Below are 18979 nucleotides of genomic sequence, written 5' to 3' on the forward strand. Positions count from 1 at the left end.
TTAAAGTTTTGTTATATGTTGGGATTTCTTTTCTCACTCTATTCACCTAATTTGGAATATATAATTTTTTTTTTTTGGCCGGGACCAGGTTTGAACCTGCCATCTCCAGTATATGGGGCCAGCGACCTACTCCTTTGAGCCACAGGTGCCGCCCAATTTTTTTTTTGAGACAGAGTCTCACTATGTCACCCTCAGTAGTAACCTCCAACTCTTGTGCTTAAGCGATTCTCTTGCCTCAGCCTCCCAAGTAGCTGGGACTATAGGCGCCCGCCACAACACCCGGCTATTTTTTGGTTGTACTTGTCATTGTTGTTTATCAGGCCCAGGCCAGGCTGGAACCCGCCAGCCTGAGTGTATATGGCCGGCAGCCTACTCACTGAGCTATGGATACCGAGCCTAGAATATATAATTTTATTTTCCATTTCTGTTTTTTTGGGTTTTTTGACTCTCACTATGGCACCCTGGGTAAAATGCCATAGTGTCACAGCTCACAGCAACCTCAAACTCTTGGGCTTTAGCGATTCTCTTGCCTCAGCCTCTCAAGTAGCTGGGACTACAGGCACCTGCCACAATGCCCAGCCATTTTTTGGTTGCAGCCGTCATTGTTGTTTGGCAGCCTGGGCTGGATTCAAACCCACCAACTCAGGTGTATGTGGCTGGCGCCTTAACCGCTTGAGCCACAGACCCCAAGCCTCTTCTATTTCTTAAAAAGGACCCTGGGCAAAGTAAACACAACAGGCCTAAGAAACTCCTCTTCTTCAAAAGGAAAAGAACCCCCCCAAGACTATTCATCAGAAACAAATAGAAAACATAAAAATAAAAAATAAAAAATGGCAGCTCAGCGCCTGTTGCTAAGTGGTTAGGGCACCAGCCACATACACCAGGGCTGGTGGGTTCGAACATGGCTCAGGCCTGCTAAAAACAACAATGACAACTATAACAACAAAAAAATAGCCAGGCATTGTGGTGGGTGCCTGTAGTCCCAGCTTCTTGGGAGGCTGAGGCAAGAGGTTTAAACCCGAGTTTGAGGTTGCAGTGAGCTGTTACTCCACGGCACTCTACCAAGGATGACATACTCTTTTCAGATGTTATGAAAACAGAGCCCCGGGCGGTGCCTGTCGCTCAATGAGTAGGGTATAGGCCCCATATACCGAGGTTGGTGGGTTCAAACCCAACCCCAGCCAAACTGCAACAAAAAAATAGCAGGGCATTGTGGTGGGCACCTGTAGTTCCAGCTACTGTGGGGGCTGAGGCAAGAAAATCACTTAAGCCCAAGAGCTGGAGGTTGCTGTGAGCTGTGATGCCTAAGCACTCTACCCAGGGCAACAAAATGAGACTGTTTCTGAAAAATAAAACAGAGCCCCATAGGAGTGCCTGGTCAGCAAACAAAGAGAGAGAGAGAGGCCAAATACGATCAACCTTAGCCCTTGCTGAGAATTAGATGATTTTTCTGTTACTAATATTTTTGTTATTTTAGCAAGGCCATCCTTTTGAGAGAGGATACCCAGAAAAAGTGAAGTCTAGAAGAACAAAGGATTTCTCAGAGAAGCCCAAAGACACCTCTGCAAGGTCCTCTCCATATCTGCAAGGTCCTCTCCATATCTGCAAGGTCCTCTCCATAGTAACCTAGGGTTTTGTTTGTTTCTGAGATAGAGTTTCACTTTGTCACCCTCCATGGAGTGAGCAACATAGCTCACAGTAACCTCCAACTCTTGGGCTTAGTGGATTCTCTTGTCTCAGCCTCCAGAGTAACTGGGACTACAGGCGCCCGCCACAACACCAAGCTATTTTTTAGAGACAAGGTCTCACTCTGGCTCAAGCTGTCTTAAACCTGTGAGCTCTGGGCAATCCCCCCGCCTGGCCTCCCAGAGGGCTAGGGTTACAGGCAACAGCCACCGTGCCAGGCCAGTGACCCAGCTCTTAAGAATTTGTAAAACTTAAGCTTTCTGGGTCCTTGAAACTGCTTGCTGCTTGCTTCCCCCTCTGTAAACCCTGCACGTGATTTGACACCTCCAACGAGGGGTAATACAGTAATTCCTTTTTCCATCTACTCGTGAGCCCAATAAAACTACAAGGACGGAGCTGACCAGGAGCTCCGCCATTTTGGATTCTAGTCTGCCACAGCTCCGCGGTTGAAATAAAACCTCTTCCTCTTCCATCACGGGTGTGTGGGTGACTCTTTCTCTCTGCTTTCTCACCACTGGGCCTAGATTCCTGCAACACCTTCAAAAGTTAAGACTGCTTTAAAAGAATATCATGGTGGCGCCTGTGGCTCAAGGAGTAGGGCGCCGGTCCCATATGCCAGAGGCGGCGGGTTCAAAACCAGCACCGGCCAAAAACCTAAAAAAAAAAAAAAAAAGAGAAAAGAATATCATATGTAAGTAACTATAAATCATGTCTAATCCTTTTTAGTTTTTTTTTTTTTTTTTGGTAGAGACAGAGTCTCACTGTACCGCCCTCGGGTAGAGTGCCGTGGCGTCACACGGCTCACAGCAACCCTCTAATTCTTGAGCTTACGCGATTCTCCTGCCTCGGCCTCCCGAGCAGCTGGGACCACAGGCGCCCGCCACAACGTCCGGCTATTTTTTTTTTTTTTTTTGGTTGCAGTTTGGCCGGGGCTGGGTTTGAACCCGCCACCCTCGGCATATGGGGCCGGCGCCCTACTCACTGAACCACAGGCGCCGCCCAGTTTTTAAATACTTTTAATAAATTTATTCCTATTAGATATCTTTTGTCCTGTATTTCAGACATTTTTTCAAAGGACAACTGTAAAAATGAAACGGTACGAAAACGAGAGAACAGAAAATGTGTGGCCGCTGAAGGACACAGACAAGGTCTGCACGTTCCCTCCAGCAGGACCTGCCTCGCAGCGACCCTGGGCTACACTCAGTAGACCCAAGGGGCACGAAGACCACCAGGCTTTTGGGACAAGGAATTCGACCGTGGGTACCCGGGGGCTGGAAGTGCGACGGACCTCCGGAAGTCGCGATTATTCTGCGCGCCGGAAGTGGAGACGGATCGCGGAATTCCCGATGGCTGGAAAGCCCGGGCAGCTGGTAGCTGTAGTTCTCTGTGAGGCTGGGAGCGGGGCTGACCGTAGGGCGACATGGCGGGACTGGAACTCCTGTCCGATCAGGGCTACCGAGTGGACGGGCGGCGCGCCGGGGAGCTGCGCAAGATCCAGGCGCGCATGGGAGTGTTCGCGCAGGCTGACGGCTCGGCCTACATCGAGCAGGGCAACACCAAGGCGCTGGCAGTGGTTTACGGGCCGCACGAGGCGAGTGGCCGTGCGTGAGTCTAGGGACTGGCAGGGCCGGAAGGTGGAATCGCGCAGCGGGGCTGCCGGATTGAGCTGAGGCTCGGAGGCGACGGCTCAGCGTTTACGTAGCAGCTGCTCGGTGCCACATCTCTCTCAGTGTAAACGCCACGGTCTTTACAGCGTATGGCGCTGTGGTCCCTTTTTTTATCAGTCCCTGTCCCTGCGTATGACACCTCCCCAGTCCACATTCTCTACGCAGTAAATCCTTCCTAGTATAAACACTTCCTTGCCTTTCTGTACCTGCCACTTCAAACGTCAATTTTGCTTAATCTCTTTCACCTTTGTCATCCCTATCTGCACCCCCAACATAAGCTCTCCGAGGATAAGGACTTTAAATAAAACCACCTGGTTTTACTGCTGTTTCCAGCGCCGTAACAGTGCCTGGCTGGCACAGACACTGGAAAAATGTCTGCGTAGGACATAAGCATGGGGCCCCTGTTTTTCCAAGCTGAGAGATCCAGGAAGGCGAATGCCTTAGGATCTCTCCTGAAACATGAAAGGCACTAGTAGGGAGTCAGGGAGAATTCCAAATAGGGTTTAAGATCTCTGGGGGAGGTGAGGGCTCATGTCACTGTAGATCAGGGAAAGGATCTGGGATTTTATTTCACACTTAACGGGAAGCCTTTGGAAGGTCAATAGGATGTATGTGGGCAGGTAAGAATCAGACATGAAATTTGCAAACATGGGTTGGGAGGGAATGGGCAAGAATGAGCCTAAGGAAGCCAGTTAAAATTGCATGCCATAGGTGGTCGGCAAGCGGCTCTCCCTCAGCTCTGTTTTGTAGTGTTGCTGGGACATTGGAAGTGGAGGGAGAGGAGAAATGAGTGCTGAGCCACAAAGGAGTGGGGAGTGTGAGCTGGGAGGAGTGTACCTGGCTCATGTGTCCTTCCTTCTCCAGATCCGGGGCTCCAGGGCTCGAGCCCTGCCCGACAGGGCCCTGGTGAACTGTCAGTATAGTACAGCAACCTTCAGCACGGGTGAGCGCAAGCGGCGGCCACATGGAGACCGTAAATCCTGTGAGATGGGCCTGCAGCTACGCCAGACCTTCGAGGCAGCAATCCTCACACAGTTGCACCCACGCTCCCAGATTGATATCTATGTGCAGGTGAGCCGTCTGCAGCTCTCAACCCTGGGAGGAAAGGGTATGATAGAAGGTGGGGGTGGCAGTCTGATGGACTGAAGCCCAAGTTGGGGTTCCTGCAGGTGCTGCAGGCAGATGGTGGAACCTATGCGGCTTGTGTAAATGCAGCCACGCTGGCAGTGCTGGATGCTGGGATACCCATGAGAGACTTTGTGTGCGCATGCTCAGCTGGTTTTGTGGATGGCACAGCCTTGGCAGACCTCAGCCATGTGGAAGAAGCAGCTGGCGGCCCCCAGCTAGCCCTGGCCCTGTTACCAGCCTCAGGCCAAATTGCACTGCTTGAGATGGATGCCCGGTTGCATGAGGACCACCTAGAGAGGGTGCTAGAGGCTGCTGCCCAGGCAGCCCGAGATGTGCACATCCTGTTGGACCGTGTGGTCCGGCAGCATGTGCATGAGGCCTCTATCTTGCTGGGGGACTGAGTGTCCATGCTACCATGTCCAGAATAAAGCCCTGCTTTAATGCTCATACACTTCTCAGTGTGCTTTGATCTCCCGCCAGCACTTCAAGAACAGCACAGAACCCTACAGAGACTGCTGGTGCTAACTCCTCAGGAGGACCAGGAGTCACTCCTCCCACCCCCGACATAAACAACATGCCTCTTTGTAGCCTCAGGATTCAAACTCTGAAGAGGAAGGCAGAGTAAGGGTTTGGAGTGGGGCAAGTCCCGGGCTGGAAAGAGCAGCATGTGCCAGGAAGGGCTCAAGGCCACTGAGCAGTGAGGTAGGGCCTGGCAAAAGTCAGACTGAGGAGTCTGTTATGCTCACCCCAGCACATAAAGGGGCCTGAGGGAGAACTTGGTTGGCTATTGGTACTCACCATAGAGATGTAAGCAGCCATCTTCTATAGTTTGGAGCTCCTTGGCCCTTTCTGCCACTCACCTTGGGCTCTAAAAGTATTATAGACACCTGTTTTCACTTGGAGTCTTTCCTCACCTCTGACTCTGACCCTAACCCCCTGACCCACCACTGCACCCTATTCATCCACTTCCTGCCTTCACACCTGCCTGAACCCTAACCACCATCTCCTGCAGCCCAAATCCAGGGGCTGCCTGGCTTGGACAAGGGCACTATGCTCCCCACTTTCTACTGCACACACCCCAGCTCCACTGCTGCCTGTTTTGGCCAGTATCATCAGTATCTTGCAGGAAGTCATCTTCTGGGTTTTTTTTTTTCTTTTTTGAGACAGAGTCTCACGATGTCGCCCTCGGTAGTGTCGTGGTGTCACACTCACAGCAACCTCAAACTCTTAAGCGATTCTCTTGCCTCAGCCTCCCAAGTAGCTGGGGACTACAGGTGCCCTGTTGTTTAGCTGGCTCGGGCCCTATTCCAACCCACCAGCCTCAGTGTATAAGGCCGGAGCCATAACCACCGTGCTACGGGCGCTGAGGCATCATCTTCTGATCTTGATAACCTTCATGCTAGGCTCACACAGTGACTCCACTTGGACACTCATTGTGATTTTCGGTGGATGACACCCATAATAGTGATTCTGAGCCTCTTACTTCACGGAAGGCCCTTTACTTCTCACCTGCTCATTCAGTGTCGCCTGGCATCCGCACTCCGATCACCTGCATTCACCCACATGCCCATCACCTCTGACTCTTCCAGACTCGCAGCTGGCGCTTTCTGGCTGCCCCCGAGCCTTTACTGCTCTGCTTGTCTGGCTGTGGGGTCACCTACCTACCTGCCTCCCTCTGAAACTGTACGTGGCTAGCCCGACCCCCACGGAGGTGCTCCCGGCGGACTCGTAAACCCAGTCCCCAAGCCTGTCAGGAGCTCCAGCACCGCCCACCTGCGCCACGCCCAGCCAGCGCCGCTCCGGGCGTGCGCGCCGGCGCAAGGGTCTCTGGGACCGGAAGTGCGGGCAGGCGCTGGCCCCCGGTCTGACGGGAACGTCCCGTCGCTGGCGGCGGGAGAGGGTTCCCGAGGCCGCTATGGGCCTCCTGTCGGACCCGGTGCGCCGGCGCGCGCTCGCCCGCCTGGTGCTGCGCCTCAACGCGCCGCTCTGGTGAGGCGGAGCCCGTGGGGGCGGGGCCCCGAGGGTCTCGGGCTCGAGCTGCGGCCCGGCACGCGGGTACTGCACTCGCAGGGCCGGGGCCCTCCAGCTGCCCGCGTCCGCCTGCCCCACTCCCACCGCCGGCATCGATCCAGTGCGAGCTGGGCCTGCGGCTCAGCTCCTCCATCCGGCGTCCCGCTGCTCGGACTCTGGGGTCTAAACCTGTCAGACACGCCCGGTCGACCCCTGGTGCAGGGTTGGGGCCACCGGCCGGCGACCCTCTTCCCTCTGACGCCCCGGGTGCCCTCCCTCTTTTCTCTCATAGCGTACTGAGCTACGTGGCGGGCATCGCTTGGTTCTCTGCTCTGGCTTTCCCGCCGCTGACCCAGCGCACTTACATGTCGGAGAATGCCATGGGCTCCACTATGGTGGAGGAGCAGTTTGCAGGTGGAGACCGCGCCCGAAACTTTGCTCGGGACTTCGCAGTCCACCGCAGGAAGTCGGGGTGAGCGGCGGAGCAGTGGGTATGGGGGAAGCAATAGTGGCCAAGGCCAGGGAGCTCTGCTCAGAAGCTCTCCTTGTGCCTCCAGGGCTCTGCCAGTGGCCTGGTTGGAGCGGACGATGCAGTCAGTTGGGCTGGAGGTCTACACGCAGAATTTCTCCCGGAAACTGCCTTTCCCAGATGAAACGCATGAGCGCTATGTATTGGAAGTGGGGGGTGTATTTGGGGCCAAAAAGCTCCTTGGAGGAGTGGTCTGGGTTGGAATCATGTTGGAGGGTATTGAGCCAGGAAGTTCAGTAAGGGGGATGATCTGGGGCCAGGGAACTCCCTGGTGTCGTAGTGCCAGGAAAATGGGGATGGGGGTGCGGATACCAGCCCTACATTGTAGGATTTTGCTGAGGCTCCCTCCCACCAATACTACCTGCAGATGGTGTCAGGCACCAACGTGTACGGCATCCTGCGAGCCCCCCGTGCTGCCAGCACCGAGTCCCTCGTGCTCACTGTGCCCTGTGGCTTGGACTCTGCCAACAACCAGGCTGTGGGGCTGCTGCTTGCACTGGCTGCCCACTTCCGGGGTAAGGAGGCTCAGGGGCTGCTGGCTGAGGAGGGTTTGGCCAGGATCCCAGGCCCTGCTCACTCTGCTTCTGGTCTGCAGGGCAGATTTACTGGGCCAAAGATATCATCTTCCTAGTGACAGAACATGACCTTCTGGGCACTGAGGCTTGGCTTGAAGCCTACCACGATGTCAATGTCAGTGGTAAGTGCTCATGTCCTGCCCTTGTTCCTCTCTCAGGGTCACTGTCCTCACTGTAAAGGAAGTAAAACTCCTACCATTGGTGTTTTACTTCCTTTACAGGCATGCAGTCATCTCCCCTGCAGGGCCGGGCTGGGGCTATTCAGGCTGCCATGGCCCTGGAGCTGAGCAGTGATGTGGTCACCAGCCTAGATGTGGCTGTGGAGGGTCTCAACGGGCAGTTGCCCAACCTTGACCTGCTCAACCTCTTCCAGACCTTCTGCCAAAAAGGGGGTTTGCTGTGCACGTTGCAGGGCAAGGTGGGACTGCCTGCCTGAGGGGCACGGGTCTGTATGGGTGACGTTATCTGATCCTCTCCCAACATCTAAAGCTGCAGCCCCAGGACTGGACATCGCTGGATGGGCCTCTGCAGGGCCTGCAAACACTGCTGCTCATGGTTCTGCGGCAAGCCTCTGGCCGCCCCCATGGCCCCCATGGCCTCTTCCTGCGTTACCGTGTGGAGGCTCTAACCTTGCGTGGCATAAATAGCTTCCGCCAGTACAAGTATGACCTTGTGGCCGTGGGCAAGTAAGTGGCCTCTGCTCTTCTCTTTCTATACTCATGTCAACATTCATTGCTGGGAGATTGGAATTGACCTGAGGCATCTGGTCAGCTGTGACCCCCACCCACACCCAACAGGACTTTGGAGGGCATGTTCCGGAAGCTCAACCACCTCCTGGAGCGCCTGCACCAGTCCTTCTTCCTCTACCTACTCCCTGCTCTATCCCGCTTCGTCTCCATCGGCCTCTACATGCCCGCTGCTGGCTTCTTGCTCCTGGTCCTGGGTCTGAAGATATCCTCCTTGGCTATCTACTTGTGATTAGTCTTGGGTCCCTTCTAGGTTGGGAAGAGTCCTCCATCATACTCTGAGAGTGGGGGAGTTGGGGTGATACCATCCGAGAAGATCCCATCTTACCTATTGTTGGGGTCCTTGACTGGGCCACGCTTTGGAACTGTGGATGCAACTACATGAGGCTGGAGTGGGTCTTGAGGCTGGGGGAGGGCCTGGACCTAGTGTGCCCCTCCCCCCAGGACAGGTGATAGTGGCCCTTTGTGTTGTTGGGGTGGGATTCTAGGGTCCTGAATGGTGCTTAGCCTCAGCTGGTGGGCTGGTGGTGAGGGTCCTAGAGGGGAATCCCCTGGCCCCAGGGCCTTTGTCCAAGTGTCTGTATACCCTGCAGGGTGTGGGGCTGTCTGCACTTGTGGCACCCCTGCTGGTCTCTCAGGCCATGGGACTGGCCCTCTACGTCCTGCCAGTGCTGTGCCAACACGTGGCCACCCAGCACTTCCCAGTGGCTGAGTCTGAGGCTGTGGTGCTAACACTGCTGGCAATTTACGTGGCTGGCCTGGCCCTTCCTCATAATACCCACCGGTGAGAGTCCGGGCTGGGCAAATGGGAGTAGGGATCTCCTGGACATACATGCAGCCCCTGGGTTGCCTGTGAGTCCCTTGCCTTGCAGGGTGGTGAGCACGCAGGCTCCAGACAGAGGCTGGATGGCACTGAAGCTGGTGGCCCTGATTTACCTAGCACTACAGCTGGGCTGCATCGCTCTTACCAACTTTTCACTGGGCTTCCTGCTGGCTGCCACCATGGTACCTGCTGCTGTACTCACAGAGCCTCATGGGCCCCGGTATGTGCTAGTCAGCCCCTACTTCCCCAGCACCTGTGCCCCTTACACAGAATCTGCCTCATTCGACACCCCTTCTACCTCACTTGGTGTCCATGCCTCCACCACAGAGGCTGCCCTGCTGATCCTGACTGATGTTGCTCTTCCACCCAGGCCCCTCTATGCTGCCCTGCTGGTACTGACAAGCCCAGCAGCCACACTCTTGGGCAGCCTGTTCCTGTGGCGGGAGCTGCAGGAGGTACCTGTGTCCCTGGCTGAGGGTTGGCAGCTCTTCCTGTCAGCCCTGGCCCAGGGTGTGCTGGATCATCACACCTATGGTGCCCTGCTCTTTCCACTGTTGGCCCTGGGCCTCTATCCTTGCTGGCTGCTCTTTTGGAATGTGCTCTTCTGGAAGTAAGGTCTGCCTGCTGGGGCATGCAGGTTAAAACAGTGACTCCCCAGGTACCCTATTCTGCCTCCTTCCTGGGAAATAAACAAGTAAATCTTTTCAGCTGTTGTTTGGGCTCCTGGCCCACTGTCTGTGTGGGGCCCCAGGATGTAGAGCAAGAGGCCTTTGCCTGCAGAGCTTAGCACTCTCTCATGTCTCTTCCTCGGAAGGGATTGCTCTGGTCTAATTATTGGATAGTTCCTCTGTCAGCCAGAGTATTGCTTGCTGGTAAGGGGTGGGAGCCCTGCTGCATCAGCCTGGGAGGAAAGCTTTGGGTAGACATGGAAGTGGCCCCAGACCTTGGGCTCTGTGAAGGGGCAAATGCAGACCCTACCTGGCTTTGAGCACGCATCTTAGCCCTGGAGGTGCTGCTCAAATGGCTCTGCACACTGCTGCCTGGTGCTGTGCCAGAAAGAAAAAAACACCATGGCTAGGGACTGGAGCCTGATGGGAGCTGAAGTGTTAAGAAACCACACAACACCGTCTTTACTGCTAGGGCCGAAAAGGTCAAGGGGCTAGAACCCTGAAGCCAGGTGCCGAGAGTGCAGGGCATAGAGGCCAGCCAAGGCTACAACCTTGGTGTGGGCTTGGATGGAGCAGAAAAGAGCAACTTGCCCAGCTTCCTTGAAGTTGAGCTGGTCCAGGCAAAGCGCTCGTGAGGGGCAGGGCAGAGTCTAGCTGGCAGCCATAGAAAACAAGAGCCCCGGTGGTGGTTGGTGTGGGCACCAACAGGCTGGGACAGAGAGCAGCAGGGTTTTGTGCCAAGACCCCTGAAAGAAACTGGGAAGACCTGTGTCCATTCTGGAAGAGAGAAAAAAGCAAAGGGAAGCTTTTTGGCAATAGCAGGGCCATGTGAGAGACAGTGCCACAGCTGAAGACAGGTGCCTCATTGTCAGAAAGGGAGTCAGAACTGCTCTGCCTGGATAAACCAAGGAATGTTACTAGAATCATCTCAGAGAACCTGTTCCTTTCAGTCAGTACAGTGTTCCTGAATAGTTTGTGCTCTGAGAAGTCCTGAGGAGGGTGCCCTCCCCCATGCCCCACCCCTTTGGCTTTACTGCCTCTGTAGTGGGGCTTATCTTTCAGTGGGAGCTCTGGCAGCAGGGTGGCTTGTTGACTATCCCCAGGGTTAGCACCTAGAGCAATCTGCGGGTCAACCTGTGGGTGGCAATCTGGCAATTAGAAGGTTGAGAAGCGCTGACCTAGAGGATTTCCCTCTGGGGCCTCTCTAAGGGAAGCACAACTTTGGCGGGTGGGGGTGGAATATGTTCCCTGTGGCCGGTATTGTCAGGGCTTAGTGAGAAAAGGAGGATCTGGGGACCCCACTGTGACAAACAGCCTTGTCATTAACTTGCCTGTCTTCAGCCCACTTATCCCCAGGGTTGGAACCTCTGGTCACTTTCTCTGAGGCTGGGCAGAGACCTTCAGCCCTCACTTCTTAGAGCTCCTAGGTGTCCTTCCCAAGTGGGCATTGTGCAGGGCTCTCCCTGGTGAAGTCAGGCAGGGGAGACTTGTTTGTGGCCCCTCCCAGGGCTGCTCTGCTGCTTCCAGGCCACAGCTATCTCCTTGGTGCCCCCTCAGCAGTCACAGAGCTCTGTAACGGGCTGAGTGCTAGACTCCAGAGGCTTCCCGATCCACCCAGAATAAAGTCAAACACCTTCCCTTGGTCTCCAAGGCTGGTATGGCCAACTCCTGAACATTTTTGTTGCCCCCAGAAGAAATCCTGTGCCTGTTGTCAGTGTCCTCATTCCTCTCCCTTCCCATCCCTTGTCACTATTGATCTCTTATGCTTGCTGCCTTTGTAGGTTTACCTACTTTGGACTTCCGTATGGATAGAATCAAACATGTGTTCCTTGGTGCCTGGCTGCTTCCACTTAGCATGGTGTTTTCAAGGTTCATCCATGCTGTAACCTGAGTCAGAGCTTTTTCTTTTTATGGCTGAATAATATTCCATCATGTGGATTCACTGCATTTTGTCTATCCATCAATTGAAGAACATTAGGGTTTCCTTTTTGGCTACTATGAATAATGCTGCTATAAATGTGCACAAGTTTTTTTGTTTTTGTTTTTGTTTTTTTTAGAAACAGTCTCATTCTGTCACCTCCAGTAGAGTGCTGTGATGTCACAGCTCACAGCAACCTCCAACTCCTGGGCTTAGGTGATTCTCTTGCCTCAGCCTCCAGACTAGTTGGGACTACAGGCACCCACCACAACACCCGGCTATTTTTTGTTCCAGTTTGGCCGGGGCCAGGTTCAAACCCACCACCCTCGGTATATAGGGCCAGTGCCCTACCCACTGAGCCAGAGGTGCCGCCCTGTGCACAGGTTTTTGTGTGGACGTGTTTTCATTTCTCATGTGTATACCTAGGGATGAATTACTGGGTCAGTTGGTAACTCTGTGTTTAACACTGTGAAAGCCCAGGTACAGTGGTTCACACCTATAATCTTATCACTTTGAAAGGCCAAAGCAGGAAGATCACTTGGAGTTAGGAGTTTAAGACAAAACTGGGCAACATATTGAGACCCTCATCTCTACAGAAAGTTGAAAAATTAGCCAGGTGTGGTACTACTCACCTGTAGTCCCAGCTACCTGGGAGGCTGAGCCAAGAGGATCTCTTTGCCCATGGGTTTGAGGCTGCAGTGAGCATTGATGATGCCACTGCACTCCAGCCTGGGAGACAAAGTGAAACCCTGTCTCAAAACAAAACAAAAATTCTGAAGGACTACCAAACTATTTTGCAAAGCAGCTGCACCATTTGACATTCTCACAAGGAATGCAGTGGGGTTCCAATTACTCCACATTCTCTTCAATGCTTGTTATTGTGCGTCTTGTAGATTTTAGCCACCCTAGTGGATGTACAGTCGTTATCTCAGTTTTGTTTTACAGTTTACTAATGACTAATGAACATTTTTTCATGTGATTGTTGGCAATTGGTGTATAGTTTAGAGAACTGTTATTTGGGGGCTATTTATGTCGAGTTGTAAGAGTTTTTTATTCTGGATATTAGATGCTTTTAAGACATGGTTTGCAAATACTTTACTAAGAATGTTTTGAGTTCTTTTTGCGTTTTTTTGTTTTTTTTTTTTTTGTAGAGACAGTCTCACTGTACCGCCCTCGGGTAGAGTGCTGTGGCATCACAGCTCACAGCAACCTCTAACTCTTGGGCTTACGCGATTCTCTTGCCTCAGCCTCCCGAGCAGCTGGGACTACAGGCGCCCACCACAACGCCCAGCTATTTTTTTGTTGCAGTTTGGCCGGGGCTGGGTTTGAACCCGCCACCCTCGGCATATGGGGCTGGCGCCCTATTCACTGAGCCACAGGCACCGCCCTCTTTTTGCGTTTTTGATAATGTACTTTGATGCACAAAAGTTCTTATTGTTGAGCAATTCCAGTTTTTTTGTCGTTGTTGTTGGTTTGAGACAGAGCCTCACTGTTGCCATTGGTAGAGTGCTGTGGTGTCACAGCTCACAGCAACCTCCAACTCCTGCGCTTAAGCGATTCTCTTGCCTCAGCCTCCCAAGTAGTTGGGATCACAGGCACCCGCCACAATGCCCGGCTATTTTTTGGTTGCAATTTTTCATTGTTGTTTGGTGGGCCTGGGCTGGATTCGAACCTGCCAGCTCAGGTGTATGTGGCTGGTGCCTTAGCCGCTTGAGCCACAGGCTCCGAGCCTGAAAACTGTATATTTTAAGTATAACTTTGTTTCTTTGGCTGAACTCATAGCTGGAATGATCCCAAAAGCCGTGTCAGGGAAGTTCCTTTAAGGAAGTGCCCCAAACCATCCCAAGATGTGGCCAGTTGAATGCCAAAGAAGCACTAAACACCAGAGTGCTCAGTCCAACATACTAGGGGGACTTAACATACAGAGAGCTACAGAGTAGCTTAAGATAGAGAAAAGGGGTATTCTATCTAGGATGTCATGATGTAGGAGTCAAGGGAAGGGATCTATATGAGGGTGGGTCTAACTTCTATATGCTTACAAAAAGGGTTAACTTAGTGTTTTTGAGCAACAACCTAAACAGCACAATCGGTGCCTGGGAATGTTCAAGGTCTGGCTTGGGTTCAGTCCTACAGGGGAAAGCGTGCAGCTGACTGAGACACAGAAGGGTCAGACTCTCTCAGTCAGGAAAGAAGTGGGGGAAACTGGTGTAACTGAGTCCAGACTCCTATCACTTACCACAGGACAGCCAGTAAGTTGAGACACGTGTTGGGGCAAGGAAAGCCTGCAAACAGAAGATAGTGGACTAACATCCTGAAGAAGCATCTTAAGTTAAGGTGAACTTCAGGATTCTTCTTATGTTAAGGAAAGGGGAAACAGGGAGTCATTGCAAGAGGTAACCAAGGACCACATATCTGAGCATCATTGAGGGTCTGAGGAGGATGTAAAACTTACTCTTTTATGAGGGCTAGGTCAGGTCACAGTGTTACAATAAATCTTTAACATAGCATTGTTACTAGTATACATACTTTATCTCCTCTGGAGTACTTGTGAGAAAGTGATGGTTATCACTTCTAGAGTTTAAACTAAATTTTTCTTATAATTAGCTGGTCTTCTTGCAGAGCTAAGCAGAGGCTTTTAACCTAAAGGATATTACCACAGGAAGTCAGAAGCAGTATGTTAACCCTCCTTCCACTGGTATACTGGGGGCCCTACAAACATAATGTGGAAATTCTGGAACTCAGATCCTTCTCCACTCTGCTAGTTTTGTTGTTGCTACTGCTTATGGTGGTTGCATTTGCTTAGTGATTTTTCTGAATCAATGTAGTCAAATCTGTTTTCTTTGCCACATGTGGCCACTGAAATCTCCACTGATTACCTTACTGTTCAGCTAACAAGGCCAAGAGTTCTTCAGAGTCCTGGAACCAATAAAGCTCAGTCTTTGCAAGTGGCTCTGTGCATGTGGACGTGGTGGAGCACCCTCACCCCAAAACGGGGAGTGTGCTGCTCCGCGTTAGCCTTATGAGTCCTTTTGCATTAGGGTCAGCCAGAGATGACAGCATAAGGATTTTTAAGTCTCCTGAGTATACCCACAGCCTTTTTTTTTTTTTTGAGACAGAATCTTCATCACCCTTGGTAGACATGGCATCATAACTCACAACAACCTTAAACTCGTAGGCTCAAGTGATCCTTTTGTGTCTTCCTCCCAATTAGTTGGGACTACAGGAACCAGCCACTATGCTTGGCTAATTTTTTTTTTTTTTTTTTTTTTTGTAGAAACAGAGTCTCACTTTACCGCCCTCGGTAGAGTGCCATGACGTCACACGGCTCACAGCAACCTCCAGCTCTTGGGCTTACGCGATTCTCTCGTCTCAGCCTCCCAAGCAGCTGGGACTACAAGCGCCCGCCACAATGCCCGGCTATTTTTTGGTTGCAGTTTGGCCGAGGCCGGCTTTGAACCTGCCTCCCTCGGTATATGGGGCCGGCGCCCTACTCACTGAGCCACAAGCGCCACCCAGCTAATTTATTTTTTTTTGAGACAGAGGTCTCAAACTCCTAAGCTCAGACAATTCATCCATCTGGGCCTCCCAGAGTGCTAGGATCACAGGCCTGAGCCAGCACCCCAGCCTTACCTACAACCCTTCTTATGTCTGTGATCTATATTCCCAGAATTATGTTGGGTTTTCAAAGTCCCGGTGAACATTTCATTGCCTTAATGTTCCTTTTAAGCTTTTTGTTTAGTGTATTGTTTGCCCCAACTGTTGCCTATCATCTCAGGCAGCTGTGAAGTTGTGACCCTTGCCTGCAGTTGCCTTTCTCAAACAGCCTCAAGGAAAAAGAGATTGGCAGTGGGTCAGCTCTGAGTGGGTCTTGTAGGTGAGATCTTCCAGAGATGCCAGACTAGTTATATGGAGGCGGGTATTCTGCTGCTGTCAGCGCCAGGAACCTAAGCTGTTATTTCCAAGATTCCCGCTGAGCTGGGGAGCAAAGTTGGACCAGGGAAAGTTAAAACACCACAAACGTCACTGTTCTGATATTCATCAGTTTTCTTAGACACTCCTGGGGATGCTGAGAGCCTTTGATTAATTTCTGTAGTTCCCAGAGAGTTGACTCTTGACAATTTTTGCTGGGTTGGAGGCTCACGGTTTTCAGAGGCCTCTTTTTGCTGATGACCAACAGTAGTTTCTTGAACTTTGGCTATCCCGCTCGTGGCTTCTCCACCTGTGTCTGAGCATAATCTGTGCTTAACAAGTCCTTGTTCAATAGATGACGTTGAGCGCAGGGCCCAAACCCAGCGCAGCAGGCTCCCCGCCTGCCCACATAGCCCGCCCCGCCCGGAGCCGGGCCCTGCCTGTGGCCTGGCAGCGGCCACAAGACCCCCGCGAGCTCCCCTCCGGGCTGTCCGGAGAGTCGCCCTTTCGTTCCGCAGGTCTGTAGGCCGTCGCAGTAGCTGGGAGGGAAACCGGTGGTCACGGAAACAGGGAGACGCGATGGGGCCCCGCCCAACCATCAGTTTCCGCTACTTCGGAACTCGTGCAGTGAGGCGGGGCCCGGGACCTGACTGACAGGGCCCGGCAGGCCCACTTCTCCCCGCTTTCTCTGCTTGTCGCGAGGCTTGAGTTCGCGTGGAGCCCCAGGGGCCGACGGGAGCGGCGCCGCGCCGAAGAGGGCCAAGATGGCGGCGGCAGCGGCTTCGTTCGGCAGGGCGGTGCTGGGCCCGCGGGGCTCGGGGCCCCCGGGCGCGTGTGCCCGGGGTCTGCTGTGCGGCGCGCGGCCCGGGCAGCTCCCGCTGCGGACTCCTCAGGTGAGTGCTGGCCCGGGCTACGGCCTCCGCGCAGCCCCGCGGCCCCGTGAAGGTCATGGCGGGGAGGCTCCGGGCATGGGACTGGGCAGCGGGGACGCGGTCTCGGCCACCCGGCGCTCGTCCCCGCTGCCTGCTGACCTTGGACCCTGGGGAGCTGAACCAGGGGTCCATTCCTCCGAACCGCAGGACGCCTTGTCCACTGCGTGGGAGACGGTGGGGTGGTTTTGCTGCTGTGTCGGGGCTGCGGGCTTTTCCCGGAGAACGCGCCCAGGACGGCTTTGGCCGCCGGTTGTCCAGACTGGCCCGCGTCCTGAAGTGACCCCAACCTGACCTCAGCCAGCTGCTGTGACCTTGACCTCCCGCACCTTTTGGCCAATTCGGCCTGACCCCGACGTAGAATCCAAGAACACTCCTCACTCCCTTCTCAGAGCCGAATCACGGTCTAGGGGTCTACAGCGAGAGGGCTGGGGTGGATAGTAGGGCAGCTGTGCTTTGGGCATTCTGCAGGAGATGGTTGGTGCTGGGTGGAGAGATGGGCGCTGAAAGGCAGATCCCCAGGTAGGGCTGGGTGGTATCCTGGCAGGCGCTGAGCAGAGATCTTGCAGGCAGTATCCTTGTCGTCGAGGTCTGGCCTTTCCCGCGGTCGGAAGGTGATGCTGTCAGCGCTGGGCATGCTGGCGGCAGGGGGTGCGGGGCTGGCCATGGCTCTGCATTCTGCTGTGAATGCCAGTGACTTGGAGCTGCACCCCCCCAGCTATCCCTGGTCCCACCGTGGCCTCCTGTCTTCCTTGGACCACACCAGGTATGCACTAGGTGGAGGAATTTCGGAGTGGAGTGGGTGGAGTGGCTTTTTGGATGCCCCTAACTCTTTCTCTCTCTTTAGCATCCGGAGGGGTTTCCAGGTATACAAGCAGGTGTGCTCCTCTTGCCACAGCATGGACTACGTGGCTTACCGCCACCTGGTGGGCGTGTGCTACACGGAGGAGGAAGCTAAGGCGCTGGCTGAGGAGGTGTGGGGCCTGGGGTGTGGAGGACTCAGGGTTAGGGGCTCCTGCTGCAGAGGTGTGATGAGCCTATTGGTGGCAGGTGGAGGTTCAGGACGGCCCCAATGAGGATGGAGAGATGTTCATGCGTCCAGGGAAGCTGTCTGACTACTTTCCCAAACCGTACCCCAACCCTGAGGCTGCCCGAGCTGCTAACAATGGAGCATTGCCCCCTGACCTCAGCTACATTGTTAGAGCTAGGTACATGGGCTGCCCACAGGGTGGTGCTGGAAAACAGGGAAAGGTCTGACTTGTGCCAGGGGCTGACTTCTGCCATGGATCTGGTCTTAGGCATGGTGGTGAGGACTATGTCTTCTCCCTACTTACGGGCTACTGTGAGCCACCTACCGGGGTGTCACTACGAGAAGGTCTCTATTTTAACCCCTACTTCCCTGGACAGGCCATTGGTATGGCCCCTCCCATCTACACTGATGTCTTGGAGTTTGATGATGGTGAGAGGCTCTTCTCTGGGATGCTTCCCCTTTGTTCCTGGGCCCAAGAAGCCCCACCCCCTTCTTGCCTAGGGTGTTATCTGCACTTCTGAGGTTTTGGGGCTCTTTCACAGTCCTGTTTGGGGGGTGGGTAGGGAGAAGCCTTGGCAGGGGCCAGTCTTTACTCCTACTCCTTGTTGTGCCAGGTACCCCAGCTACCATGTCCCAGGTAGCCAAAGATGTGTGCACCTTCCTGCGCTGGGCATCTGAGCCAGAACATGACCATCGCAAACGCATGGGGCTCAAGGTGAAAGGGTTGGGCAGGGGCCAAAGTGCGTGTTAAGAGAAGTGCTAGAAGGGTCCCTCCTGCCTCCCATCTCTAAGCCTGACTTATCCCCAGATGTTGATGATGATGGGCTTGCTGCTGCCCCTGGTCTACGCCATGAAGCGGCATAAGTGGTCAGTACTGAAGAGTCGGAAGCTGGCATATCGACCACCCAAGTGACCCTGTCCAATGTCTGCTTGTCATCCTGCCTGAACAGGCCCTCAAGCATCCTGGGCCAGTTCAGGCCTCAGCTGGCCACTCAGCTGAGGCCCTCTTCATCTGAGACAAGAGGGGAAGGGGCAGGAGGCCGGGCTCTAAGTCCAGATCCTCCTTCCCCACCATGGGAATAAATTAAAGTTTCTCAACATACACATGTGAAAAGAGTACGGATTTGTAGGGAACTCTAGTCCCAAGACCCTTGTCCTCAGAGCTCCCAGGATGCTCGTGCACTAACTGGTACAGGGACAGAGAGCAGAGAAGAGGATGTTAGAGGAGGAGGCAGCACTCAACAGGGTGGGGCGTCTGGGCACAGGTGAAAAGGGCCTCCCCTGGCTGGACGTGCTCCAGGGACCCTCTGGGATTAGCAGCCATGTGTTAATATTGAGCCACTCAGCCATCCTGGTAGCAG

General features: G+C 53.8%; 3 protein-coding genes and 1 long non-coding RNA gene across 7 annotated transcripts; 3 read left to right on the plus strand and 1 right to left on the minus strand.

Annotated features, from left to right (window-relative positions):
* Positions 1-3012: 3012 nt before the first annotated feature.
* EXOSC4 (exosome component 4) lies at positions 3013-4932 on the plus strand. Its single transcript, XM_053558356.1, has 3 exons — positions 3013-3277; positions 4218-4424; positions 4523-4932. The coding sequence occupies exons 1-3, from the start codon at positions 3107-3109 to the stop codon at positions 4880-4882; spliced, it is 738 nt and encodes a 245-aa protein (XP_053414331.1). The 5' UTR covers positions 3013-3106; the 3' UTR covers positions 4883-4932.
* LOC128563180 (uncharacterized) lies at positions 4403-6316 on the minus strand. The gene is made up of 3 exons (XR_008373755.1): positions 5991-6316; positions 5280-5349; positions 4403-4448 (listed from the first exon to the last, which is right to left on the minus strand). It is a non-coding gene; the product is annotated as an uncharacterized LOC128563180 (long non-coding RNA).
* GPAA1 (glycosylphosphatidylinositol anchor attachment 1) lies at positions 6293-15594 on the plus strand. 3 transcript variants are annotated; one of them, XM_053558316.1, is made up of 13 exons: positions 6293-6470; positions 6784-6963; positions 7049-7160; positions 7388-7535; positions 7616-7717; positions 7817-8013; positions 8085-8281; positions 8393-8546; positions 8698-8790; positions 8935-9125; positions 9214-9384; positions 9535-9822; positions 15025-15594. In XM_053558316.1, the coding sequence occupies exons 1-12, from the start codon at positions 6397-6399 to the stop codon at positions 9776-9778; spliced, it is 1863 nt and encodes a 620-aa protein (XP_053414291.1). In that variant the 5' UTR covers positions 6293-6396; the 3' UTR covers positions 9779-9822; positions 15025-15594. The 3 variants fall into 3 exon arrangements, with proteins under 3 accessions (XP_053414291.1, XP_053414290.1, XP_053414289.1); XM_053558315.1 differs by lacking the exon at positions 15025-15594 and adding an exon at positions 11614-11770; XM_053558314.1 differs by lacking the exon at positions 15025-15594 and having other exon boundaries at positions 9535-9873.
* Positions 15595-16284: 690 nt separating this feature from the next.
* Positions 16285-18720, plus strand: LOC128563174 (cytochrome c1, heme protein, mitochondrial). 2 transcript variants are annotated; one of them, XM_053558349.1, is made up of 7 exons: positions 16285-16552; positions 17158-17354; positions 17436-17562; positions 17639-17796; positions 17887-18047; positions 18233-18333; positions 18427-18720. In XM_053558349.1, the coding sequence occupies exons 1-7, from the start codon at positions 16424-16426 to the stop codon at positions 18529-18531; spliced, it is 978 nt and encodes a 325-aa protein (XP_053414324.1). In that variant the 5' UTR covers positions 16285-16423; the 3' UTR covers positions 18532-18720. The 2 variants fall into 2 exon arrangements, with proteins under 2 accessions (XP_053414324.1, XP_053414325.1); XM_053558350.1 differs by having other exon boundaries at positions 16415-16552; positions 16739-17354.
* The last annotated feature ends 259 nt before the right edge of the window (positions 18721-18979 follow it).

The sequence above is a fragment of the Nycticebus coucang genome, chromosome 13, assembly GCF_027406575.1.
Source record: "Nycticebus coucang isolate mNycCou1 chromosome 13, mNycCou1.pri, whole genome shotgun sequence".
In the NCBI taxonomy this organism is placed as follows: Eukaryota; Metazoa; Chordata; class Mammalia; order Primates; family Lorisidae; genus Nycticebus; species Nycticebus coucang.